Source organism: Lates calcarifer, linkage group LG18 (assembly GCF_001640805.2).
Source record: "Lates calcarifer isolate ASB-BC8 linkage group LG18, TLL_Latcal_v3, whole genome shotgun sequence".
NCBI classification, from domain to species: Eukaryota; Metazoa; Chordata; class Actinopteri; family Centropomidae; genus Lates; species Lates calcarifer.
The window spans coordinates 11,400,314-11,428,270 of NC_066850.1; the positions used below are offsets into that span (position 1 = coordinate 11,400,314).

The window sequence follows — 27,957 nt, forward strand, 5'->3', positions numbered from 1 at the left end:
AAAGTAATATAATGGGCAATTGTCTATGTCCACTAAAATGCCTCTTTTTGCCACTGACAGGATCAGATTGTTATGGATAGAATTCATACAGAGATATACCCTTTTTTTTGACCAGAAACATTACTATATATCACTACCAGACTCCTTTGACAAAAACAGTAATTTTATCTGCTGGAATACTGCTTCCTCAATCAGTTTGTTTGTGTTGTTGTGTGGTACTTATGTAAATGTTGTAAATACTTCATCTGAAACTGAAAGTTACACAACAACACAAACAAACGACCCAAGCAAGACAGAGATAGATTAGCAATGCCAAAGGTTTTGCGCAGTAAAATTCCTGTTTTTGTCGATGGAGTCTGGTAGTGATATATACTGATGTTTCTGGTTAAACAAGAGGAATCTATCTCTTTAGGAATCCTTTCCACAATGTTATCAGATGCCTAGAATAACAAGCAGAGCCTGGCAGTGGCAAAAACAAGCACTTTAGTGGACATACTTTGACGTGGACAGTTGCCCATTGGATTACATTGCAGCAGTTGCTTTGCAGTGGCCAGGTACACCGTTCCTCATTAACACTTCACCGATTCCAAAGATTTATACGGTAAAAAAAATGCCAGAGTTATCATTTAACCCTCGTGTTGTCCTCTGGGTCAAAGTGACCTGGTGGATGACAATGTGCCTTTGTGTGTGTGTGTGTGTGTGTGTGTGTGTGTGTGTGTAGTAGGATTTGTTGTTGTGCATGACAGTCGTGATTCTGAAGCGGTTATCTTTTATTTTTGAATAATAGTAAGAAGAAAAAAGTATACGAAATCTGAAGGGCAATACGAAGGGCAACAGGAGGGTTAAGATGACATGTGCCTCTATTCTTTATTTTATGTATCTGTTATAGTTTTAAACCTTTCTTATTTTGTCTTTCTTGGCCGTTTTCTGGCCTCATGAATGTTAAAGGTGTGAATGATGGAATCAGGGAAGTGAGAAGTTGTGGTTTTTAAGAAAAAAAAAGTTGTCACCCTTCGCACACATACTAGTACACATCATCTCACAAACCTTCTCTCTTTGAAAAAGTCAAACTCTCACACAGGAGTTAAAGTTTTGGAGTGTTAAGTTGTATTTCTTCCACAGAAACTGAAGGCTCAATCTTCTCCCACTTTCCCCTCTTTAAACACTCTGTAGTTCTGTAGAAAATCTTGCATTTTCCAGTCAACAGCAGCTGTTTCCAAAACAAGCTGGACAAACTTTCTTATTACAGTTATTATAATCCCTTTTTAAATCAGAGATGAGTAAATAAAACTGACACTTAGCTCCACAGAGGCTGCTCAGGATTTTAAATATATAATTGACTTATGAGACCTAAATCAATAAATCCCCTCATGACTCCACAAGTCCTGCCTGAATCAAATCAACAACTGTGGAATTTTCTGGCAAATAAATCAATGTGTCAACATCATGGGAGACGCCATTTTTTCCTGTGACTGTAACGTGAACAGCGAACCTCTCTGTGGCCCAGACGCTCTCTGCACGCCTGTTTAATAATAGTGTTTTTTCCTGTAAGACTATTTTCTTTCCTTGCTGCTACTGCTGCTGGATGTTTGCACGCGCATGCACACACACACACACACACACACACAAATGCTGTATACACACCCCTGTGTTGATCTTGGGTGTGCAGAAATAGATAAACTATTTTTACAGATCCTGCCGAGATTAGTCATGAAGCCATTTAGAGCTCAGGCAAATGGTAGCAGCAGAAGCTAAAACATGCAAACTTCAGCCTCCTTCACCCTCTCTCTCCCCCTCTCTCTCTCTCTCTGTCTCCTTTTACTTACCCTCTACCCCCTTTTCCCTCCCCCAGTGTGTGCTTTCATTATGCTGTAGTGCTGTGTATATAAATAATTATCTATTATTCTTCATTTCCATCCCAAAGGCAGCAGACACACAGAGGTGAAAGCCTGACTTTCACATAACAATAAGTACATAATTAACCTTGAGGGAGGAGATCTTTAACACCCCCCTCCCTCTCCTGAAGGCCCAAGCTAGCACCAAAGCTGGCTGAAGTCTCCAAGCAAATATCTAGCGGTAAAAAAAAAAAGAAAAGAAGAAAATATATGTACATGAAACTCGATATTTGCATATTGTTCCAGCTCTCTGTAAATAATCCCCACTCTGTGCACACGGCTTATTTAAAAGCTTTACTTTAGATAATCAATGTTATAATTAAAGAAGAAAAATCGTCTCTTATGTTTTAGCCGCGATTGCAGCAGTGCAACAGATTCTAATCAGAGTTAATGGGAGCAAATTACGCTTGATTCCCCCTCTGTCTTATCCAGTCATTACGCGCTGGCATGGAAATGAGCAGCCCTAAACGCACAAAGGCTAGAAAGCCATTTTAATTTCACTCCATTTTAACTGACAGGCTTTCCAAACAGGCCACAAGCATAATGACTGCGGCACACGGACACATGTAAAACACCACACACAGAGTAATTTGTGTGTCTATTGAGAGACGTATCGCTGCTGTGTTTGGCTGAATTATGTTGGGGCAGTTTCAGATGCCATACTGTTAACGTTTTTATAGCCCCTGTTGACGACACAGCGGGGAATATTACAGCAGTTTGTGTAAATATGAATTACCTTAGTGATGTGTTAGCGGTGAGAGCTAAAGAGCCCCACAGTGTGCTTGTGCAGTCAATTGTTCTGACGTAGTCTGCCTTTGATTCTGTTCTCCATTCATGAAAAAGCCTCTTGTGCACTGGTTATGAAAACAAAGCCTTATTCACTCAAGAATAAGATACAAACACACATAGGTCTTCTGTAGTGTACAGGACAAACACACAACTATAGTGAGGTTATGCAAATACAGAGGTTACAGCAGGGCGGCTGCTGAAATATGAACCAAGCTAGAGCTGTCTCTCTTACTACGACCATCTTGTTTTACACCGTGTTTGTGTTATTGTACCATGCTGCTCACTCTCAGTGAAAGGTTAAAACTGTTTTTCAGACTGGCACCAGGTTAATGGTTCACTGTAAAAACTACAGCTTATATTCTCATGCATAAATATCAATTAATATTAATATTTAAATTATCAGTATTTTAAGTGTAAACGGAAATTGTGCCATCAAATGAAGACAGTATTTTATTTCAAGGAAAGTGAATCTTAATCAGTGATTCATCATGAACAGAGAACGTTCTGCTGCTGGCTGGTTATCACTTTCAGAGCTAATCATGACTTCAGTTATTTACTCAACTCATATGCTTCCCAGCATGCATTGCATTGAGCTTAAAGAAATCCCTCTTTTTCCAAATATACACAAAGTTCCATGACTGAGGGTTGTTACATGTCTTTTTATACACGTTTTATACACACAATACAAACCATCTGTAATTGAGACACTTCCTGCACTTTTCTTGTGTAAGACACTTGAGTCATAAAGGTCACACTGAGGAAAAAATGCTCCTCAGCTCATTTCATTTATTGAACACTAAACAACAAAAGCCGTCATGAGGGATAAAGAAAAGGCCAATGGGTGCAGTGTGCAGACTTGAGTTTCTTTAACTTAAGGTTGAAGTAAGCAGAAGTATAACATTTTGAGTGGGATCTTGTAGAATAATATGTTTAATCAGTTAAGAGAGGATTTTCTTTGAGTTGGCTCCAAAATTTAAAAAATCTATTGCAGTAAGTTGTCTTGAAATTTTGTGTTTTCTTATGTTGAAATCATGATATTAGTGAGAATATTTCTCTGTGTCAGTATATGTCTCATAATGCAAACATATGCAAAACCTCATATCAGATAATAAAACTGTTCAGTGCAGTGGACCATGTTGTACCATGTTATGTTAAGCATCAACTCTTTCCCAATGAAAGACAACAACCAATAATAATAGAACAATAATAGAGCTCTTGTCCAGGCTTTTAAAGATCATTTATTTCAATAGGACTGACTGTGTCAGTGTAGTGTGGTGCAGCTCCACAAAAACCTGATTCTGGTCAACTTTTACTGCAACATCACATCAATGTTTGTGGTTGTATGTGTTTGATGTTGTCTTGTTAGATTTTTTAATACCTTCTGTATGTCTGTTTCTTTTTACAGCTCAGTCTGTTACTGCTGCTTTCCCTCCTCCTTTTCTTGGGACAGCAGTGGAAAAGGACCTCTGGCTTTTTTAGTGTAAGGCTGAGTTTTTAACTGTGTCACATTTTTTAAGCTTTTCGTTTTCTAAGAAATGTAATTTTAAACACTCAAACTGAATCAAATCTGCGGCTGTGGACATCTAGACTGTTGCTGGCAGTGTAAAACAGTGGTGGCTTGCAGCTCCTCCCCCTGTTAAACTGAATTTACACAGAAGCTGAGGCTACATTGATACCAGGTGGATACCGCAAGAGCAGTGACTGGTCAACATGGGTAGCTTGTGTTTTCTCCTACAAGAGATTGTTGATAATAATTACAACATAAAGCAATCTGAAGAGACACTCAGATGCTCCTGGCTGGTTTATCCAGAAACATCACTATATATCACTACCAGACTCCATTGGACAAAAACAGGAATTTTACTCAGCAGAACATGAGACTTGCTGCAATACTGTTGCCTTGATCTGCTAGTTTGTTTGTGTTATTGTGTGGCACTTCTACTTATGTAATGTAATAATCTGAATACTTCCTCCACCACTGAAAATCACACAATAACACAAACTAACTAAACATTTGAGGCAGCAATATTCCAGCAACACCTGTGTTCTGTACGGTAAAATTCTTGTTTTTATCAATGGAGTCTGGTAGTGATGTATCAATGTTTCTGGTTAAACAAAAAGGATCTTACTTCAATAAAAAGGTCTATCTCTGTAGGAATCCTCCATAAGGTTGTTAGACATGTATAGTAACAATCTGAGCCAGTCACAATCAAAAACGTGGGAAAATATGGCCCACATTAAAAATGATTTGATGATTTATTGATTGATTGTTTGTGGTTGTTTGTAATTTGAGCAATAATACCAAATATTTTCTCGTTCCAGCTTCTTACTTGTGAGCATTTTTCTGCTTTTCTTTGTCTTTTACAAAAGTACACTCGTTATTTTTAGATTTTGGACTTTTAGTTGGGCAAACCAAATTACATGAAGCCATTATCTTGGCCTCAAGGACACTGTGAATGGGCATTTTATAGACCAAATGATTCATCAAATACTCAAGAAAGTAGCTCTGAGTCATTGCAGTAAAACATGATTATTTGGAGTATGTAATTAAAGGCTTACAATGTACAAAACATCTTGCTGTGTTGCTCTAAAAGCTAAAATCTGACCTAGAAATCTGTTCTCATGCTGGAGACAGCTTTCACTGGACTGACATAAACCTGGATCCAGAAGCAAAGATCCACCTCCCAGTGTCAGCTGATAAAAGCACAATGTTTCAGAGTTCAGGGGTCACACCCAAACTAAATCGCTGTCTTGTAATATTTCTCACCACGATGCTATTGTCAGTCTGAATACACCCTAACACTTAAAACACAGCACTCCACTACACACTCACACACTCCTAGTGCAGGAGACAGGTCTATCTGTGAGCGTCATCTCCAGCAGGCTCTGGCAGGAAGCAGCGTGGTGAATTCATTATGCAAATGATCTCTGTTGGGATCTGTTCTGCAGAGTAGCTACTGCACCACATGACCATACTTATGATGTACCCTTAAAAAAAGCTCTTTATATGAATGGTTAAATGTATTTCACACAGAGGGAATTCACAGCAGGTCCACTCCTGTCTCAACAAGCTTCACCAAACCAGAGGCTTCATACGCAGTAAAAATACTGTAAATATGTAAAGTAGGGGTGAATGACATTTCACTCTCTGGATCTGTGTGAATTCAACTTTTTGGCTTTTCTGCCAGAGGCTTACAGAGAAAAAGATTTAATTTCAAAGATCTGCCTTCACTTGTCAAACCTTACGTTTTTCATGCAATTTCTTGTTTAAAATCTACATAATCTTTAAAACAAATACACAAAAACGAGTGAATTATTTTTCATTTAAACGGCACTTGTGCAGCCCAGTTATCACATTATCAGTTACAGCTAATATTCCAAGTGCAGAAGGGACACAAATTCACTAAAGATGCGGTGGAAAAATCACCACTGTTTAACTCTTTCAAGTCTTTCAAATTACTTTTTCATTTCTAAAAATGAGAAAATGACACAACAGAAGCGCTCGCAGTGCTGCAGACTCATGCGCTGTTCTTGCAAACGGAGACACTGATTAATTCAGGCGCTGATTTGATGAGCACAAAAGCTTTGCTGAACGCATCAGTTAGCAGGGGAGCATTTGAAGTGGAGGAGCAGAGAGAGAGATTGTGTGTGTATGTGTGTTTGTGTTTGTGTGTGGGTGAGTTTCATGAGTGAGTAAGCAGGTTTGACGAGGAATTTAGGTGTGCTTATCATATGTGGTTTGTCCAATTCAAATACTTTAAATCCTGGTTTCTGCACATTGTCCCAAACACAGAGAGGAAAAAAGTTTTCAGAGGTGGAGTTTGTCAAAAATTTTGGGATTGAGCCTCAAAGGGGGAATTTTGAAAACTACTGCAGCGTTACCAGGAAACCAATCAAAAGCCTGTGTAGTACAGACTCATTGTGAAACTGTGTTTGAAGATCTCAGGGTGAAAAAATCAGTGTCTCCTTTTAAATTTCTTCTTAAAGCTCAGTTTGCTGTGACGGCCTTCAGCTAATTAACATGTTTAAAGCAGTTTATTTTATTCTGTGTTGCCACTTACAGATCTTTTATTTGATTCTGAAACAATGACACTTGTAAAATGTGAAAAATATAAAGTTGGTATTATGTTATTGTCATAATATTTGATATTCTGTTGTAATTCATTTAGTGGATTTATCAAATGACAAGCTGCTGCTTTTTCTATTTCATATCCTTGTTCTCCCAAATTGTGAAAAAAATTACACTGTTTTATTTGGTTTTATTTGGCAAGATATCTGCTTTCAAGATTTCTGCCACCATACAAATCCAACAGAGATGAACTGAAGATTTGTGGCGCTCACGGCATTGACTTAAATGACTATTTCAGTTAAATTAAGTAGGAACAAGCACTGTATCTTTCCAGAAAAGGTGTCTCTGTTACTCATTTGTGTTAAACACCACAATGAGAACAGGCTTCATGGGGACTATGAGTACTCTCACATCGCAGGCCTTAATGCTCAATATTAATTTTTCTGTCTGTGTTGATGATTCACATTCATGTTTGTGTTTGTAGGTGTCAGCAGGCCCATGTTTCGAGCGCTGGCAGTGTATGAGGTGACTATTTTTAAGGGGGATGGCAACCCAGTTCAAATCAGGTATGGTTTTTCCTTGTTATAATACAAGTAGACAGTAGACAGGCACTGTACCATCATTCCTCATCATTCCTCTTCCAAATAAGGCTGTAAATGCATATTCTCACATTCTCTTTAGCTTTACATATCCACAACTTTAAATATCCCATGAATAGCTGTTTCCGGGGTCAAGAGTGAGCTAAAATGGACGATTAGTCCTTTAAATGCTCAGAACAGAATGGAAATTTAGACATCAATAATTCAGTGACGACTGGGAAAACTTTATCTGATGAGGAGGATTGTGGGAAACTACCAAAAGGTTTAGAGCTGCTACTAATGGACCCTGTGGTGAGGCTGCTTTGCCAAATGTTGTATGTTTCTAAAAAACAAATATAACACTGCGACACGCTGGGAGTTTAGATAAGGTTCAGATAATGATTCTCAGTCATATCACAAACTAAAAGATCACAGTGCAAACCCACACACCCACACCCAAACCTGAAGAGGGAACAACAACAACAACTGAGACAAAAAAACAAGAAAACAAGGTGGGGAAGCAGTATAGTCTGAAATTAAAAGTTATCAAATTCTCCTATGCATCTCAGTTTTTCAGTTAATTTTCCAAAACTACGTATAAACACACATCTCGTCTTGAATGTCTCAACAAAGCACCCTGCATAATGTAATTATAACCTTTTACAGATACACAGTCAATTGACTGAAAAAGAAATGTATGTTAATCAATGATGTTTTCCTCAGAGATAGTTCAGCCACTAAAAGACCTGATATAACATCAGCAGTTGACACCACTGCCTCAAAAAGTTCTCAGCCAGTTTAATGACTCATTGATTTTATCTGTCAAAACACCTCTGACCTTCTTTTGATTTGTGGACTTGTGACCTTCTTTTTCCGATGCAGGACACAAGTGTGTGTTTGTTGCACATGAGAGAGAAAAAGGCCTGCATCACGTTTCTGCTGCATTTTGCACTACTTATCATACGAGCACAGCTTGGTCTTAGCAGGCACAAATGGCAGTGCGTGTGCGTGTGTGTGTGTGTGTGTGTGTGTTATCGCTCTGCTAAGACACTCACTCAGCTAGAAAAGGAATCACATGCAAGAAAAGGCAAAGCATGACAACTGGGCTGTGAGGTCACTTCCTGTAGAGAGATGAAAAGAGGAAGAGGAGGAGGAGGAGGAGGAGGAGGAAGCACACTGTACATGCAGCTCTGAGGCCTAATGTTGACACAGTGTTGATTTAATGTTAGCCACTATTTAGCCAGGCAGGCGAGTTAGTCAGAGGCTCTGTTAGAGCTGCTTACCTTTTCTTAGGTAAATGTTATCTGAGAGACAAAACACACAAACAAAAAAAGGAAACAAATAAAACAGGTAACTGTAACACAGGTGTAAGCACTCAAAAATACACACTCACTCTCTTTACCCTGCTCTCACATTCCAGCTGACTCAGCAACACACACACACACACACACACACACACACACACACACACACACAAATGTGCACAAAATGATGCAAAGCCTTGAAACGAAGCAACAAAGTACTTTTTTTTTTTTTTGGCCATATTCACAAACTGACAGTATCTTGCAGAAGCATCTTCAGGGAGTATGACGCTGCCCTTGTTACATGATTTATGCTTCAGTTTGCATCATTAAACACGCAGCGCTGTCAGCTGTCTGTCATTGTTAACAGAAAAACGGGAAACATTTGGAGTAAGAGCCTTCTGACAGAGACAGGAAGAGATGGTTAATAGTCGAGGACATTAGTGGTCAGTTAAAGCTTATTTCTGCAGAATAATTTCTTCAACTTTGGCTGCTCTTCTTTCAATTGATATTACAAGTGTGACTGAATAAAACATACAGTATCTCAGGAAACAGGAAACATGTTTGTGTTTTTGGGATGATGTCAGTCTTATCTAACTCATAAACTTGTCATGAAAATTCATTCTTATTTCAATGTACTGAATGGGTTTTCACATGTTTTACACTGAATTTTCTAGGCCTTGTTCAGACTGCCAGCCCAAATCCATTTTCTGTCATATCCACACTGTATCTGGATTGATTTTAGAAAGTCTGGATACCAAAAACCCCCCCAAAAAAACATGAAATGCAATTTTTGCAAATCAGATCCAAACCACATTGTAGGTGGTTTGAAATGTGATTACAATCGGATTCCGCCCAGATGCTCTGCCTGCTCAAATCGGATTTCAAAATGTGTTTTGCGTCACTCACAAAGACACCATCAAATCCAGAGTGATGGAGGGAGCAGAATCAATGTTGCTACCAGCAGAGTGCAGGAAGTATAGTTTTTTGGCCCTATGGATGACAACAAGAACAACAGTCCATGGACAGACGCAGAAATAAACTGTTATGGGCAAGATGATGGACCTCCATTTCTGACGGTTCGGACACATTGGAAAGCCACATCATCAGCGTAGTTACACCTACGTCATTACCACATTACAATGCAGAAAGGCTAGTGATGTCTGGACACACAAATCCGATCTGATCACTTGCAAATAACAGTCCAGACAGTCTGTCCCTAAAAGATTTGATTTGAGAAACAAGTCTGATTTGCCTGCAGTCAAAACAAAGCCATAAAGAATTGTGTTGTCATTTAATCAACTCTTTCTCCTACAAAGTATGTACAGTTTAGTAATTGGAGGAACTGTAAATGCTGCCTGGACTGGGATGTTCACTTGTTTCCCTGAGGCCAGGCGCACTAGTGTCATTTGGAGGTGTTTACAAGCTGTTTTGTTTATGCCTGTACTGATTTTGAGTGAAGTATTTACATGTTTTTTCTTTCACTTTCAGTTTCAAACCTGCCTTTCCACATTATGGTTTCTGTGAGTATATTTGTAAATTACAAAACTTTATTGTATATAGATGTAATTTTTAAGAGACAGGGCTACTTTCAACTGAATTTAAAACAAAAATCACATAATTACACAGACAAATTTTCAGCAACAATTCAATGTATTTCTGTGCAAAAACAAAAAAAAAAGACAATGGAGAGTTTTTAATTTGAGTTTGTAATTTTTCTCTGCCTCTGAACATGGTAAGTAAAGCCTCTTTACTAATTTATGCTGAAATTTAAACATGTTTAAAACTTCACACCATTTCACAACATTTTTCTGACAAAATTAATGGATGTGATTTGAAATAGGTTTACACATTTTATTCTTAAGTGCAGAGGTGAAACAACCAGTGTGATTTCTCAATTAATAGAAAACTAATTGGTAAAATCATTTAAAAACATAAATGGCTAAAACTTCACTGGTTCCAGCTTCTTAAATTTGGATTTCTTACTCTCCTGTGATTATAAACTGAATATCTTTGGGGTTTTTTTCACAATTTGAGAAAATCATCTATATACTGATAAAAATAATCACTACCTGCAGTTACGTCATGTGTAGCGACTTGTAATACGAAAAAAGGGAAAGAAAAATCTCCTCCACTGCAGCGCTGACAGCAGATTTAATGTGTTGTTTCCCTGCTTCATAGATAATCCACTGAGATGTGAATACAGACATTTATGAACCGCCTGCTGCTGCATAGGGGAGTCGGTTAAAAGACCAGCCGCTGATTGAAAAGGACGTATGGAGCTGGTGTGAGAGCGAGGACAACTGAGTCCGGTGGAAACATATCCAGGTCGTCTCCACAACAACAGAGGCGCATGCTATCCATCAGCATGGAAGTGTCGAGAAAATAAATGGTCTGAACAAGGCTGGGGAGGGTGAGTCATCTATCTGGGGGTGAGAGAGGGGGCTGCTGCAGGTGGAAATGTCACTGCTGTAAAAGCTTTGCCAAAGTTGTGATATTGTGAAAGGGACAATGAGAGGAATGGCTGCTGGATAAAGTTAAGAATGACATTTTATTTTGAAAAGGTTGAGGTGAGGAGGAAAAGATGCTCTTAGAGGCTAAAGATGGCCGTTCTACAAAATAACTGACAGTGAGTGAACTTGATGGTGAGGGTGTGAGGCATCGGTTAGAAAAGCGGCAGTTGAGCTGTCTTAACAGTCGGAACACTTCAAGGAAAACCTGTCTTTCCACTCAGTTTATTTAAAGCATTCTTTGAGCGAAGATGGGAGGTGTTCACGTGTTTGTGTGTTTGTATGTTTGTATGTGTGTGTGTACATCAAGGTCAGCTGACCTTTTGTGTTACTATCTAATATCTTTAAGTGTCCAAATATTTTCCTATTCAGGATGTCAGAGCTTTTAAAAAAACAGCTGCATACCACAGACAAAGTCTGCTAATGTACTGTACTGAAATTAAATTACATACTTATACATTACATATAAATATATATAAAATATTCCCGTTAAGTATGATTATTGCATGTTATGAGGCACGTGTGTATGATAATTGCAAGAAAAAATCATGTTAAGGCTGATTGTTTTCATTTTTGACAGAATTGCTTTCTTTTTTTTTCTTCTTCTTTTAGAAAAAAGATTTAAACTGATTGTTATGGCAAGTTATAGCATAAGGCAAACAATAAGGATAAAGGCATAAAAAAAAAAGATTTTGGCACAGATTTCAAGGAACTTTGCATCAAAAAAAAAACAAGTTCCTGTTCTGTATGTCTAAAATAGGGAAGATGCAAATTTATCAGCAAATTATATGACAGACTCGTTCATTTAGTAAAGAAAGTACAATAACTGGCTATAGTCAGTAGTTTGTGCTAAAGCTGTGTTTTTAAGATCCTGTTTTCACCTTGATTATAATGTAATGCAGAATTATGGTCCAGTGTGACTTTAAAAAATAGGCCAGGGAGGAATCTCCTTCAGATTTCATGTGTTATGTGATTTTGCTGATACTTATCTAACCCCCAGTGTGTGTGTGTGTGTGTGCGTGCGTGTGTGTGTGTGTGTGTGTGTGTGTGTGTGTGTGTGTGTGTGTGTGTGTGTAAGAGATCACATGTGTTCGCATCAAAGTGTTTCTTCCTACCTTCAGGGGGCATGAGGGTCTTGTTGTTCTGGGCGCACCAGCCCACTGGATGCAGCTCGGCCGTCATGACGTCACACCAGAAGTCAGCCTTGCGGTCCTCGCCGTAGCCGCTGAAGCGCAGCAGCAGCAGCTGGCCACACGTGGTGATGATGGTGGCCACCCAGTACGTGTCCGGGCTGCTCTTATTGGCCACCTCGAGCTTCATACCGGGCTGGAAGCTGCTCTGCAGGCTGATCTCCACCTGGGGAAGGACAAAACAGACCATTTAAGGTATATTGTGTCATTTTTTTACAACCTGGGTTTTATGTATTTTTTTAGTTTCTTATCAGTTTTATTACTGACACCTTGGAGTCAAATCTAGACCACAGCTGAAATGAATGCACCAAAAATGTCATTTATTATTATTGTAGAAAAAGTGCGCACATGCCACTAGAGTAAGCATGTCAGGTCAAAGGTGAACCAGGAAGGATGTTAATCAACAGATTGGGTAACAAGTTCAATTTATTTCCTCTGTCAGATCAGGTTGGTTAAGCTTGGAGTCTGTTTACGGCCCACGCTCCTTGCCCTATTGGACTCTGCTCTACCATCAGTGCTATGTCCCCATGTGGATCTAATGATTGAATCTGGTAAGTAAAATGTTATCATAACCAACAGGAATCTGACTCAAACTGTTTTAATCTGTGCTGCTTCATGATAGAAGGTAGATTTGTGTGGTATCAAAGAAACCATATATCAAAATATTTGTGATCTCCTTATTGATGTAATTGGTCAGTATTTTGGGGATGACTGGCATTATAGGAAACAGATGTGAAGTGTAAAAGGGAACTCCACTAATTTCATACATAAAGCTCAGTTTATGGGAAGTAATACACCTCCTGTGAAAGCAGGTGTTCAACGTCCTCTGTGGCTCTGGATGAAAACAGAAAGAGAAAGTCAGCATTTCTGACTGAGGGCGTGCAGACTAATTGTGCAGGGACGCTCTGACAAAAAGATGTGATAGGCTCATGGTGATATCTTTTACGAGTGCTCCATCTCAAATTGGATACTTCAGTTAGTACACTTACATATAGTACACTGAGCAAACAGTACAGTATATTATATACATTATTATATTATTATATACAGTATATTCACAGGCACAGAGCATGAACTTTGACAGGGCAGCGCTGTCTCAAATCAAACATGGCCATTGTGCACTAACTGGGAATTCCAATGAACAAAATGTGACCACGACTGTCGCCTGCCAACGTATCCACTGGCTGCTTTGCTCACTTGACTGACGTTTTATTTCTTGTGTGTGCCCGTTGTTTCATACGACATGTAAATTATGCCACCATCAGTGCTGATGATGCTTCCTCTGCCGCTTTAGTTTAAAAATACATTAGTGGTCACTACCATTACGCTACATAGCCAAGATGGCAACCATTAAGGGTGTGGAGTGTCCATTGTTCTGCACTCAACTTTTTGACTGTTTCTATACTTCTCACACAAGTGTGAGTGTGGAAGTGAGCGAATTGAGACACAGCACTTGTGTTTTTGGAGCTTGAGATACTTAAGATTACAGGTCTGGATATTTCAGCCTCTGCTGCTTTGATTTCCTTTAACTTCACTAAACTAGAACAGCCAAATAATCTAGGAACAGTGGGTTCTTTAACTGTTATTTCAGCAAGAAATTTGTAGGCTCCAGCCTCTCACATGTAAGCATTTGCTGCTTTATATAATTGTAAACTGAATCTTTTTTGGTTTGGCACTGTTAGCCGGATAAAACAAGTTTCTCAGAGACATCCACTTAGGCACTGGAAACTGTGATGTGTATTTTTCTTACATTTTATCAACTAAACAATCAATTAAACCACACACACACACCACAGGTGAGGTGAATACAGGTGAGATTGAAATCAACAGCCTTTCAGTTTTGTCCTTGCGCGGCGAAAAAGGCGATAAATCTGTACAGTGAATGCAGCACAGCATAATGCGTTTCCACCATAGCCATGGGCTGCCATACAATTCTTGAGAACACTACAAGCCCAACAGGATGTTCACATTCAACACTCAACAAACGCACACACTCACAAGTGAATGGAAAAAGCCAACATCTTAGAAATAAACACAATACAACTGGCCCCGTGACTTCCTGCTACAACAATGCAAACGTGCTGTATCATTCTGGGTTGGCTTATGTAAGAGGGAGAGCTACGGGCAGTCTCGGCAGCAAACACTGACTGCGTGTGTGTGTGAGATTGTGTGTGTTTGTGTGTGTGTACAGGCCCAAGAGAAATCACTGTTTCAATTTGTCCAGGCAGAGAGAGAGGGAGAGAGAGGGAGAGAGAGAGAGATGAGGGCTGCACTTTACTGAAGCACATTTTTCTGGGGAATTCATGGTCTGTTTCCCAGTGCCTCAATCCACTTACCAACAAGGCAATTTAGCTTCCCAGGAGACCTCAGCCGCTCAAATCACTACAGTTTGTCCAACATCGGGGGCTCGCTCATGAAAGCCACATATTCTAATTTCGCCCTTATTACACTCATCGCTCCGAGTGATGTAAGAAACTGAAACACTGACACACTTCTTCAACATCTTAAATTTAACCAGCGGACACGTCTCCACCTTTTGCACCAGCTTCCTGCCGGCAGAAAGGCTGAGCACTGTGAGCCTCATCGGGACAGACAGCTGCTCCGCTGGTCAGAGACAGAGTCAGCTGAGGTGGATAAAGACCTCACATCCAGGAACAACTGCACTCGCCCATCTGGCCCTCTCCTGTGATGTAACATGTTAATGGAGGCAAAGCTCTGTAATGGTTTGGGAACAGGCTGAGTTTGTTTGGGGAGATCGCAAGTAAAATAACATTGAGAATATTTTTAATCGAGTGCCGATGCTTCATGTGATAGAACAGCCAATTAATAGGAACTGGATCAATAATCAGTTACCCAACACAGACGCTGAAATTGACTTAACATTTAATGCATCAAACGTTAATATGTATGTAAATAACCATGCCATAAAGTCTGACAGTATCAAACATATTCTTCATGTAAGCTGAAATATGGGCCTTTCCATGACATGTGAATATTCTAGTTGTCATGTTCATCATATCATCACACATTCCCCATAAACTTCTGCCTAAAGTATTCAGGATCATTTGTGATTTTGGAATATCTAATAGGATCTAAAATGAAGTACAGTGGATTAAACAATGTTCGGCTGCACAGCATCAGTTTGTAATAACTGGACGGCAGCCAGGTTTAAAAAGATCACATTGTTTTAGTATTGCGACTCCATAAAGTTGGGGGACTTTTGAGAGACAAACTGAAAACACTGGATCCTACACTTCCCTTAAAACTTGCTAAAACTTGCCTTTCATTAAACACTCTCTGACTGACAAACACCCACGTATTTCAAACTCCATTTTTTAATGCAGGCTTTTTGTTCAAGTTCCCAGATACAAAAATTCTCTGCAGTGATTAATATTTTGATTAACATGGTTAAAAAAATAAAAGAAAGAAAAGAAACTTGTAAAATGGGCTTGAGATACGTCTACACTGATTTCCTCACTGGGGAATTCTGGATTTATGAAAATGCTCCGCCCACTGATTCTGCCAGTGTCAGGTTGTTTGGAGAAAGAGCATTAAAGGAAACATCAGAGTCAGTCAGTCAGACCCAGACTCCGATGAAGAGTCTTCTGTGAACCAAAATCGGCGGCTAGCAGGCGTATCAGAGTGCTATGGGTAGTTAGCATCTTTTATATGTTTATGTTGTTTATTAGCTTCTAACTGGCAGTGGTTGACACAGTGTTAGCAGTTGTGCTAATGAAAACTTGCCCTCTGTACTGGCAAGTCTGCTCTGCGCTGGAGGGTTCAAGTTTACTTTGCCCTCCATCCCCCATGCGCCCACCCACCCCCAAAACTGACAGGATTAGTTCATTTGGTATGTGACGTATGTCTGAATCATGTTTTTGACTCTCATTGGTTCACTGCAGTTCCAAAGAATTAATACTGGGCCATTTCAAAAACTGTTTTCACAAGCTGAGGAGTAAAGAGTTTATGTCAGCTGACTGTGATGTAAAATTAGTGGAGTGTTCCTTTAACAAAAACAGCTGTACAATCATTTTGCTGGAAAAAAAAAACAAGAAATATCTAATCAAAGCTGAAATAACAAGACTGTGAAACTGACAATGCATTCTGTGCCAACCTTTAGTCCTGGAAAGATACTACTTCACCACTAGCAATGTTTGTTTTCTGTATATTTAGTATGAAAAACAGAAAAAAACTGAGTCAGAATCACATTATGAATATATTTAAGCAACTTCAGCTTTGCCTTGGGAAGTAAATTCATCATTGTTTTGGCACCACAGTAATTCTGCTGAGCTTAGCATTTGGATGAAGAACAACGTCATTTAGCAAGACAAAAAAAACAATTAGCTGATTCAGTATCATTTTTGGAAAATCCCCTTAAATCAGTTACTCTGCACCCACGTGTTTTGTTAACACACAGCACGTATCAGTTCAATCAAATGAGATACTGAAAATGAGCATTTCAAGTGAAGACAAACAGAAATAGAAATTTTGATTTGTTCTTATAGATGTGTGGGATGGATACCAGGCAATAGCAGCAGCGATTAAGCAGGTGGGTTTGACATGTTAAACAGGCTGCCCCGTTGGTGATGGCAACATGCAGCTAAGATGACCCCTCAGCTGACCTGGACTATGATTGTCAGTCTGAACTAACTCAGCAGGTTCTGCTTCAGTTCACTTTAGTATCAGATATGAGTCTCAACCCAGTGAATCAGAGGAGACACAGATGTCCTGCAGAGTCCCTGCCAAAAAAAAAAAAAAGTAACTTTCCATTTCATGCCACCTCTCCACTTTCCATAAAGATTTGGTGTTTTACAGTCTGTATTGCATCATCCCTAATCAAGTAGATATGCTTGTCAATACATTTCGAACATGTTTTAAGTTGTACCTTATTTCCTTTTTAATCTGATGATTCAGTTTTCTAGAGAATTTAAGCTGCATGCCATTTCCTGGCTCACATATCCGAGATAAAGATCAGGCCTCGTGTAGCACAGACATGTCAAACACATCCAGTCATTTTCTGCTTTGCAACACATTTGGTGCGATTCTGCATAAAAACTGCTGATTTTGTGGACACTTTTCTCTTTGGTGTCTGTTGACTTTTAGCAAATTTACTCATATTTTCATCTGGCTGTCATTCAACAAACTTCTGATGTCCACATTAATAATTACAACACATAGAAACTGTTGTTTATTTTGACTAAATCCCACATACACCATCCTGCTGTTCCAAATACTACTGGAACACCAAATGTGGATTAATCCGCACAGGAAAATAGTCCAATTTCTTCCTGTTTTTAAAGATTTACCTCAACAAATAGGAAAAAGAAATGGCTTCTATTGTGATATATCTTGATATATAATTATATCCTCATATTATTATTAGGATTTTAACCATACGGACCACGCCTACTTGAGAGCAAGGAAATAAAAGACACTGACGATGATGAGGAATGCTGAAATTAAAATAGGTGCTTCACTCAGAAACCCTATCTATTTCATTCAGCTGTGGAATTTCGGTCTCTAAATAATTTAAAATGACCTTCCTCAACCAGAAAAAAGCTTATTTGTATTCATCCATTGTATTGTTTTCTTTTTGTGCTTCAGTTATTACCCACAACTGTGTTTACAAAAGCCGGCAAAGGTTGTCTAACGACTTGTGCGTCACAAGGGAACAAAGCGAACGAGCGCGCTCTAATGAACAGCATTAACACTGATGCCGAGGCCTGGCTCTCTCCACTATGTAGTTAAAGGATTTCTGTATATGGTACTTATCCAAGAGGCTGTATTTAAAGGATCACCAAGTGTGACGGGGCTTTAAGCGCGAGGTGTACATCATATGCAGTCACTCACATGTTTGAAGGTGGTGTGAGGGGCGGCGTTAGCCCCCGTCTCCTCCATGTACTCCTCCCAGTTAAACTCCGCCTCCTCCTCCATGGAATCTGCATCTGAATAAACAAAATCTGCCGTCAGTCATCACAGACAACACAAACTGCCTTGGCTGGAGGATGAAAAATGCCTTTCATTCATGGGATAGAATGCTGGTAGCAATTAATTACAGTGTCTTGATGTTCTGTAAATGCAACTGATCTCGCCACAACACAAAATTCACACAAAATGATACGTGTTTGTGTGCACAGCATGGTGCAAGTCGTCTGCTTCTCCTGAAGGTGACAAATGTTCACTTTGCCTGTGGGAGACTGATACATTCAAGGTATTATGTGTCAGGGGTTTTTTCCCTCCCTCCATTGCCTTTCTGTGTGTTGTGTGTGTGTGTGTGTGTGCTATGTCTCTGGAGACTCCTCAGTGTGAAGAGTGCGGGACTGAACCTGCTCTGTCTAATGAGAGGGAACAGCAAGAGGCTGATGTTTTGATGGAGTTTGTCTCGAATAGATTGTAGAGTCTCTGCTCACTTTTTCTCATGAGCACTCACATGCGCACACACACATACATTTTGCTAACGGAGCTTAACCCTTTGCACCCAGCTGGCACATTTTGTGTCAAAAATCACACAATTTCTTCTCAGCTAAACCTAAACACAAAGATGTCAGTCAGATACACACTGCTAGAATAAACACTTTTTCTCAGTGAGAGCAGCTCTTCATAATCAGCAGATTCAGATATTGTCTTCAGTATGAAAAGGAATCCATTCATTGTTTGTACATCCATGGTAACAGTGCAAACAAGGACTGTTAGTAGATAATACAACATGACTTTTCATGGTGCAGATTCACCAAAATGTAAACGAATACAGGCTAATGGCAGAGCTCCCTCAACATCTGTCCCAGTCCCATACAGTAAGTAATACAATATATACCAGCTGGCAGAGTACACTGTTAGTGTACAACTGAACAGAACAGAAAATGATATTATTCGCATCAGACTGCAACTTCTCCAACTTTCCTATTTAAACTTAACAAACATCTGAATGTGACTATTTAATACTTGTTTATGTACATATGTAGGATTGTTCACTAAGCTGTTTTACCACTACGCTGTGAGCAGCCTTTCCATTGGCTTTGTGCAATGCATCATGGGGTATTCAGTGCGTCAACAGCAGTTGTGTTTTTTTGCCTGCTGTTGATTTTTTTCAGAATGAACACACTACTCAATCAAAGCCTGATTGGAAGTGGGACACAGCTAATGACTCCACTAACCTCCTATTTGTAAGTGTAGTGCCAGAATGATATATTTTATAATAACATAATCACCCCAGCTGGAAAAAACACATTGACGGTGTCATGTAGCAGTTTATCAGTGCTTGTAGAGCACACTGGATGGATGTGTCATACAGATAGAGGAATTATTGAAGATGTAGTAGCTCATAAAGCTGCTGCTTTTCTGGAGACCTGACGCGCTGATGATGAGCCAATAACGAATCCTGATGTGTTGATGAGCAATGACGTGTCAAATCGCCTGTGTGTGGGCTTTCATAGAAGACTATGGTTTAAGTGTTTTGACATACAACACGCATCACATACCACTGTGTGTTGCCCCTGACATTCTGTTTTATCCATTCATATAGGGATATTTGCACAGAGAAAATACAGTTTTCAAATTGTGTGAAACCTTTTTTCATAAAAATGCTCCATCAGCATGTCTGTCCAGTGTCTGTGCAATAAGTCTGTAAATAAAGGGAATCAAACCAAAGAAAAAACAGCAAAACCCAGAGACTTAACAGTCAGAATAACATAGAGAAGAAACACTTAACAGCACCAGCAACATTCCTTGTGCATTTTCATTCAATCTACGTCTACCATATCAGTGACTTGATCTCAGGAAGGTGGCTTTGTGCAACTGACCTGGTCACATTTAAATGAAAGATAAAGCTGTGGGGCCTCACCTGTATTCACTTCTTCTTCTTTCCCATTGGTTGAATTGTAGGACTTGACCGTGGTAAGGGCCAGGGGCTGCTCCTGAGTGCGAGACTGCATCCTCCGCTTCCTGGTGAGTGTTTTTCTTTAGACCTGAGGTGTTTTCAGTTTTTCTTCACCACATCTCTCACGTTCCTCAACGCCCCTGGGGGCAGAGAAGATAAATCAACTTCATGTACTTACAGTACCCTGATGCTTCCAGGAAAAAACAAACTCCATTTACAGTAACACAACAGTGATTAAAAGTTATAACAGTTCATTAAACCATTGAAGTTTGGTCAAATAAACACCCACTATTTAGTAAGAATTTCCTTGGAAAAATCATCTGGCAGGCAGGAAATGATGCACTTTGCATTTCCAGTTTCTTTAGAATAAACAAAAGAAGAAGTGGGTGGTTTGCATGAACAGCGACGGCCACTGTGGCTGAATAGGCAAAAAGAAAAGAAACTAATCGACAGAAGAACCCAGAGAAAAGACAGCAGATCTTTAGAGTAGAGGCCAATGCAGAGGCAAAGAGTAAGAAAAGAAACAAAACAAACAACTTGCAGATTTTCAGAATTGCAGGACCCGCCTCTGTCTCTTCAGCTTGTGTTTTGCAATATCTGCTTATGCATATTGTCTGCCGGCTACATGCATTTGCATACCACAGCAAAACGGCATCAGATAACCAATCAGAGTGCAACAAAGTAGAAAAACTGGAATAACACAAGCAAGACAACAGGCCGGGTAAATTAATGTGACTTAAAATAATCACTTGGGCCACTGTGGAGACAGAGAGAGAGTATAAACAGAACTGCAGAGTAGTGTCACTGTAGCTTAATATAAAAAAGGGGAAGTGCAACAGTAAATATGTATTTGTGTCATACACAAGAAGGACATGTTCTGTTTAATGTCAGCTTGTAATCACCATGATATATTAAACACCATCAGTTTTAGTAAAGAGGTCATTGGTCAGGAAGATTAATGTGTTTATTTGCTAGCAATTCTTTGTCAAAATGAGTCTTAAAGTAACACAGAGGTAGCAGTGTGTTAATATGAACTCTGTCTTAATGACTGATATGACTGTGGACAGTTGCAGTGGCAGTGCAGAGGTGGCTGTTTTTCCTCACAGATCAACACCTGACTGTGACTGATTGGGTTGTTTTGTCTCTACTTTTCCCCATCTTGTAAAAACTCAGAAGATTTGTTGTTTTTTTGATACTGTAACACACTGCTCTGATTAATCACTGGGAAGTGTATGATGTGATCAATCAGTCAATCACTCACAGAGCTGAATCAAACCGATCCTGATGTGTCTCATCTCGTTATTAATGACAGTCACTAACTCATTAAAGACTTGGCTTTTGCTGTGTGATGTAGCCCCACAGCTCATCTCCCCCAAAGGTAAATAAGCCCAATATAATAAATATATATAAACAGTTCATCATCTGGTTTCTTCAACTTTCACTCAGGAGCAAAACTTAGCCTTTAAACTTGACAGAAATAATGATTTAACATTTGTCGTGCTGATTATTGATATCAACTGATATGAACATTTTTATCATGAAAACATTTTTGGTCATATCACCCAGTCATACTTTAATATTAATTGTACTCATTCAGAGCACTTGTGTATGCAGTATATATTATTAGTGAGTATTCTGAGATGTTTTCTAACCTTTATGTAACAGCGAAAGAGACAATGTAGAGACAAGAGAGAAAAGGGGAATTATATCCGACAAAGGCTGGAATCAAACTAGGGACACTGACATTAAGACTGCAACTAACGATTCCTCTGCAGGCTATCGTCTCCATTTATTGATTATTTGGTCTGTTAAATGTCTGAATATAGAAAAAAAAAGCCCAGAGTCCTTGTAGATGTCTTCAAATGCCTTGTTTTTTTAACCAACACAACAACCAAATCTGAGAATATTCAGTGTACAATGTTTAAAAAAAGGAAAAACCCAATAAATCCACACATTAGAGAAGCTGCAATCACACACACTTTGTTTAAAAAGGACTTAGATTAATTTTCTACTGATCCCACATCAGCTCATGCTGAAATCACAGTATATATTTTAAGTCTAAACCACTGAGTCACCAGATGCCTAAAAATCACGTGTATGATCACAAAGCAAACACAGAATGAAAAACACTGTGTATCTAACACGGCCTCATTTCTGAATAATCAACACAACAATATGTGGAAATCAACATCCTCACAACAACAGACCTTGTTTGTCACTTGCCTGGCGGTTGTCCTTGGTCATGCAGTCGCATCACCAGTGATTCACTCACCGACTTCCACCCACTTTCATCAACCTGGCAATTAGCACGGAGGCACGCTGCCGCCACACAGCGATCCTCAATCAAGCCAAAAAACAACTCCAGATCGGGTTGTCAATCTCTACTTTGAAACCAATATCCCAAAAATAAAAAAGAGAAAATATCCAAATTTTTTGATCAGGCGGTAGCTGGTGTGTACCCCAGGCAGGAGAGAAAGAAATGAAGATGTAGGACAGTGAGAGAATCCAACAGTCCTGTGATGAACAGAGAGTGAAGTTCTGCATCCCTTGAAATCGTGAGGAAATGAAAGCACACAAAAAACTGCTCCTGCTGCTGTTTGAGCTGAGCGTATTTACAGAACTGTGAGGCTACAAAGGCTGTGACAGTCTCCACAACCAACTTGAGTGTGTGACTGAGTATGTGTGTGCTACCACCCCCATCACACTCACACACACATACATACACACACACACCCCTGACGTCCCACAGTGGCTCCAGCATACATCCATTGCGTAAACAACAAGCTGAGCTAATTTGGCTCACATGACACACGTTCGCTGCCCTTCTCCCCCCAATCACCCGCCCCCTCATTCACAGCCTATCTGTGTTTCTTTCCTGAGTGCCCTACAATCTTCAGCTGCATTGACACATCGCTGTTGTCAACATGGAGTCCTCCACAGCACTCATTAAAACTCATCACAGTTGCATCATACTGTATGAGTAGTTCAAACAGCAGCTCTTGAATCTGGTTTTTCCCTTAAAATTCCCCTTAAGTGACTGTTTCTCCCTGCCAGTGTTACACAGGCATCTGCGGTTTGTTACTTGAGGACTAAATGAAATATTCAAGCCAAAAGATGCCATTTTATGGTTGTATCAAGCAGAATGTAATGCTGAAACAATTAGCAAATGAATCGATTAGTCAACTGAAAATGATTCTACCATAAGTCATTTTTCAAGTAAACAGGCAAAACATTTGCTTGTTCCAGCAACAATTTGCTGCTTTTTTCTGAGTGTAAATTTAACATATTTATAGTTTGGACAGTAATCATATAAAACAGGCTATTTGAAGACGTCTCCTTGGACTTTGGGAACCTTTTTCACATGAAACAATTAAAAGATTTATCAAAAATGCAATCTACAGATGAATGGATCATGAAAATGATGGCTGCATCCATAATGGAAGTATTCTAGCTGTCTTGCTCCCTTATGAACATTCAGAAACGTCTGTATTGTTTTTGGCTCGCTATGCTCCAGCACATTGGACTTGAACTTGAACAATGACTTTGAGGTTGAAGTGCTGACTTTGAGCTTTAATTTGAGGGTTTTAACAACCACATGAGATGAACAGTGTAGGAGCTGTGGCCCTGTCATTGTCCTCCTGTGCCGTCCTGAAGCTGGAGGCAGTATGTATTAAACAAAAGAAAGAAAAGGGGCCAAATGGTCCGACACTTATTACTCAGTACAGATGTGAACACCCTGAAAATGTTGAAGCCGAAAAAAACAGGAAATGTGTCACTGTCCAAATACTTAGAGACCACATCGGTCATTTCCCCAAAAATTTATATTTATTGTCTTTACAAACTCTCAACATTCTTTGGAATTTAAAAAGGTCACATATTTTACTCTCTTTTTATCAAGTTAACACAGCTCACTTCATGAGCAGAGAGCTGGACCACATTTATGTTCACATGGGTGTTTAAAAAAATGAGTTTCTCCCAATATTGGTCTTTAAAACTGTCTAGATATGCATGTATAAAGGTGGAACCAGCAGGATTGAAGACTGCTTAATTCCCATTCCTTCAGAAAAGCAGACTTTATCGTAATAAATCTACACTACCAGCTGCCTGTAAGAGCCTGTGGAGTTTTCATGATTTGGTTGCTCGCTGGTTGAACAGGTTTCGTGACCCCTCAGGGACAGAAAACCATCCACGGACTTTTGTTTAGAAGGTGGCTGTCAGTGTCAACTATTTGTCTCAGTCTTTATCCCTGAAACAAGCCAACGTGTTGGAAGATTTATTTATCTGTTTATCTTTTGTCATTGGAGTTCAGCGTTTGTTCTTGATGAGGCTCACTGGCCTGCAGCCCCCCCACCCCTGGAAGAAACAGCCCGGGTGGGGATTAAGCTGGTCTGGGAGAGTTAATCTCAGACGCGGGACATTTGTTGCCCCTGCGGTCTCAGATTGAGAGGAGGGGTTTTTTTATTGATTAGCCCCTGATGGGGCGCTGGGCATCCACGTGTCGTCCTCCTGCCTTTCCCTAAACGCATCCATGCCAAAGATTTAATGGGGGATTTAGGAGATTAACTACCACTGCATGGGCTTGGGTTTTATTGCATTACTCCCTATTAGGTTCTCCTCTTTTAGACCCATCCAAGAGTAGTTTCCTTTTAGTTTCCTCTTGGCAACAGGAGGCTCTGATAAAACAATTTGTCCTCTGTTTCTTCCTACAATTTTTAACATAGATGTGTACACAATGCAGCATGTGTGTGTGTGTTTATGCTCAATTACAAAAATCTGATGTGCTTGCTGAGATCAGTTTACTGCAAAATGATGAAGGCAAACAGCAACTGCCTGTGGTGGACCACACAAAAAACAGAACAGCAATCAAGTTGAAGGGTGGAGGGAACCCAGACCTTTCGTATTTCAACATCAAGGACTGGAAACACCTTTATGCAACACACATACTCATGTGCACAGCACTTTCTGCACAACCTGCAGGAGAAGCCACATCTGATATTTGCCTACATCCTCCCCTTATTCAAATACAGGCCGAGAGTTAGTTTGCCAACAGCAGAAAGAAAGAAAGGATGGAGGAAAGAAAGAAAGACAGAAAAGATCAACATTTCCTCTAAGCTTCTTTCTGTTTATCTTTCCCCCTCTCTTTAATACAGACATGTTAAACCCTTATCAAAAGCAGCTAAATGAACAAAATGAATGGGTGGTTCTTCAACACTCCAAATCATCCATAACGTACACCAGGAGTCATATTGATCTTTACCAGTGAGGAAAACTGATCATATATATTTTACTTTTATGGCCACATTTTCATTTTTCCCTTAACATGTGCTCTTCTCTCTTTTTTGGCACCTTTCCTTTATCTACAAGACTGCGCTCACCCATCCCCACTCGCACAGGCTCCACGAAGGAAAATAAAATATCTTTGGAGCAACAAGAATCCTTAAAGGATGATTTATTCATGCTGCACATGAACGTCTGTATCGTCGGCTCCGCACCGTGCAGTCTTTTTTATTGTTTCTGTTCGTTATGGTGACGAATTTAATCTGGTAGGAGGAATCCTCGGGAATAATGCAAAGCTGTAAACCCCGGATTTGCAGACCGCCCGCAAAAAAAAGAAATAATTAAACAGATACGCGCGGTTTAACCCAATTATCCGCTTAATCGCTGCAAATTTACCCACACAGAAACAATATACTTGGATAAAATATCTCACCGGACTGTCCAATCATCAACATATTTACATGACTGTCAGCTAAAGGTGGAATGAAATCATCCTGGTGTCGGTTTTATTTGGGGAAAAAACAACATTAATCTTATAAAATGTGCTGTAGAGACGGACAGATCGAATGAGCTGCAGCATTTTTTGATAAAAGTGAAAGAGGAAACGTTAAGTGCACATAAGGAAGATGAGGCAGTGAGGGGTGTAGCCGACCAGCAGGCTGGCTGGCACTCCGGTCATGTACTTTGCACACTCAAAACTGCAGCGGAAAAAAACTCCCACGGAGTTGCTAAATGCACACTTTGGATTTAATTGATTAAACCTCGTGTATGTCCACCAAAAGAAACCGAACCGGGCGCGTTATCTGCCGTCGTTTTATTTTTTCCTCGTTCAAAGATTTTAAGGCGCAGTTTTCCCCCAACGAACACCATAACCCGCCATGTTGAAAGTGGTTTGACATTTTGGCAGTGTCCGGTATTTTCCGATGGCTTTTCACGCACCTAAGGGTGACGAAAAAAATCCCGCATGACTCATCTATATGGCGGAGAATGACGGGAATAAGTCATTTCTTACATTTATCTTTAAAAAACAACTTCGCGTTCACATCAAACAAAAATTGCACTGTGGTCTTCTTTTACACGCGACAATAAAACACATTAAAATAACGTCCCAGCTTTGCCTCTGCCTGTTATTTCGCAGGTTATTAAAATTTACCTTAATTCCAAACCAGTTAAATACATGATACACGTGAAGAGAGAGGAAAAACAACGTAATAAACGGTAATAGCGAGTGTGCCACGAGACAGTGTCCTCCCAGCCGGTGAAAGCTGTTAATTACAGCGCGTCAGAGACACTTTGGACAACTTGGGCTCGTGAACGTACGCTCGCGACTATTTTCTCGTTTCTAGAGAAACCGCCTCGGGAGCACTTCAGGGTTTTTTTTAAAGCGGAGGAGGAGAAAAATAACTATCCCTTGCGTTTATTTCGTCGACATAACGAGAAATAACAAAATGCAGCAGCCACGGAAAAGCCTCCCAGGACCGCCGGAGCCGTCACCTGTCTTACCTGTCCAAGTTTTTTGTCGCCTCTCCTTCTCGAGACCCCACTCTGTTTTTTTCCTCCTCTCCTCGTTCGCGTGAGCCTGAGCAGAGCAACGCGAGCGACGTCTTTCAGCTGCTGCTGCCCCCGTTCCAATATGGCATCTCCCATCTGCGCATGTCCAAAAAACATTACAGATATTTTCGAGCCAACTCCTTCATTGACCTTTCAGTGCAGCAGCAGCAGCAAAAAAATAAAAAATTCTTCAGCCTGATATAAATAGGGAACTTAACTTCAGTCGACACCAAAACCAAACGCACCAAAGTGGGAAACTGGGTGTTACGCAACGAAACATTATTTTTTCGCTTTAAAGCTTATTCTGATGTAATGGTATTAACCTACAAATATCCCCCTTAGTTTCCATCAATTCAGCATCACTGGTGGATAAATTGAACTTAAATCAGTCAGTCATTTTAGGATTTACAGGTTGTGATATAACTCAGTATCCAATATTTCTTCCTTAATCTACAGATTTATTATTAACTGGGGAAAGAAGCTTTAGAGTAATCAAAACAAGAATAAAAGTGGTAAAAATTTTAAGAACATACATAGAACTATAGCAGCAACACAACTGTCTCATCGTTAAAGCTGCTTCTGTGCACGATTAAGCCTGAAAAATCAACAATTTGTGATTTCTTTCCGCCATTTACTCTTTTTACAGCTTTACTCTCATCCAGTGGGCGTTTTTCTTCTTTCTTTTCTTTTTTCTCTTCAAACTGCTCTTGAGAAATTTCCCAAGATTTTTGTTATTTTAATAATCCAGTTCCATCTCTTATCAAAGTCAACACTATCCTCTAGTGGTAGAAGAGCACTGCGCCACTTTTCATTTCTGCAGCCCATAGTTCAAAGGTTACTGGCTCTGCGTGTCCATAAAGACCTCTAAACTCATAGATATTAACACCACATCCAGGAAATGTGAGTTAGTCCCGGTGAGAT

At 39.8% G+C, this 27,957-nt stretch overlaps 1 protein-coding gene and 1 long non-coding RNA gene across 6 annotated transcripts in view; one reads left to right on the forward strand and one right to left on the reverse strand.

The window, feature by feature from the left end:
• Positions 1–27,148, reverse strand: part of sfmbt2 (Scm like with four mbt domains 2) — a 50,602-nt gene extending 23,454 nt beyond the window's left edge. The window contains exons 1-5 of one of the 5 annotated variants that reach the window (XM_018694952.2): positions 26,989–27,148; positions 20,173–20,348; positions 18,183–18,277; positions 12,258–12,498; positions 8,615–8,635 (exon numbers count right to left, since the gene is read on the reverse strand). In XM_018694952.2, coding sequence (XP_018550468.1) covers positions 8,615–8,635; positions 12,258–12,498; positions 18,183–18,277; positions 20,173–20,263 — 448 coding nt within the window. In that variant the 5' untranslated portion in view covers positions 20,264–20,348; positions 26,989–27,148. Of the gene's footprint in view, positions 1–8,614; positions 8,636–12,257; positions 12,499–18,182; positions 18,278–20,172; positions 20,349–20,497; positions 20,743–22,415; positions 22,901–26,988 lie in introns of those variants that run through there. The other 4 variants (XM_051077593.1, XM_018694953.2, XM_018694954.2 and 1 more) reach the window with 4 other exon arrangements.
• LOC108895940 (uncharacterized) lies at positions 463–12,251 on the forward strand. The gene is made up of 3 exons (XR_001963051.2): positions 463–7,319; positions 10,124–10,155; positions 10,814–12,251. It is a non-coding gene; the product is annotated as an uncharacterized LOC108895940 (long non-coding RNA).
• Positions 27,149–27,957: the final 809 nt, after the last annotated feature.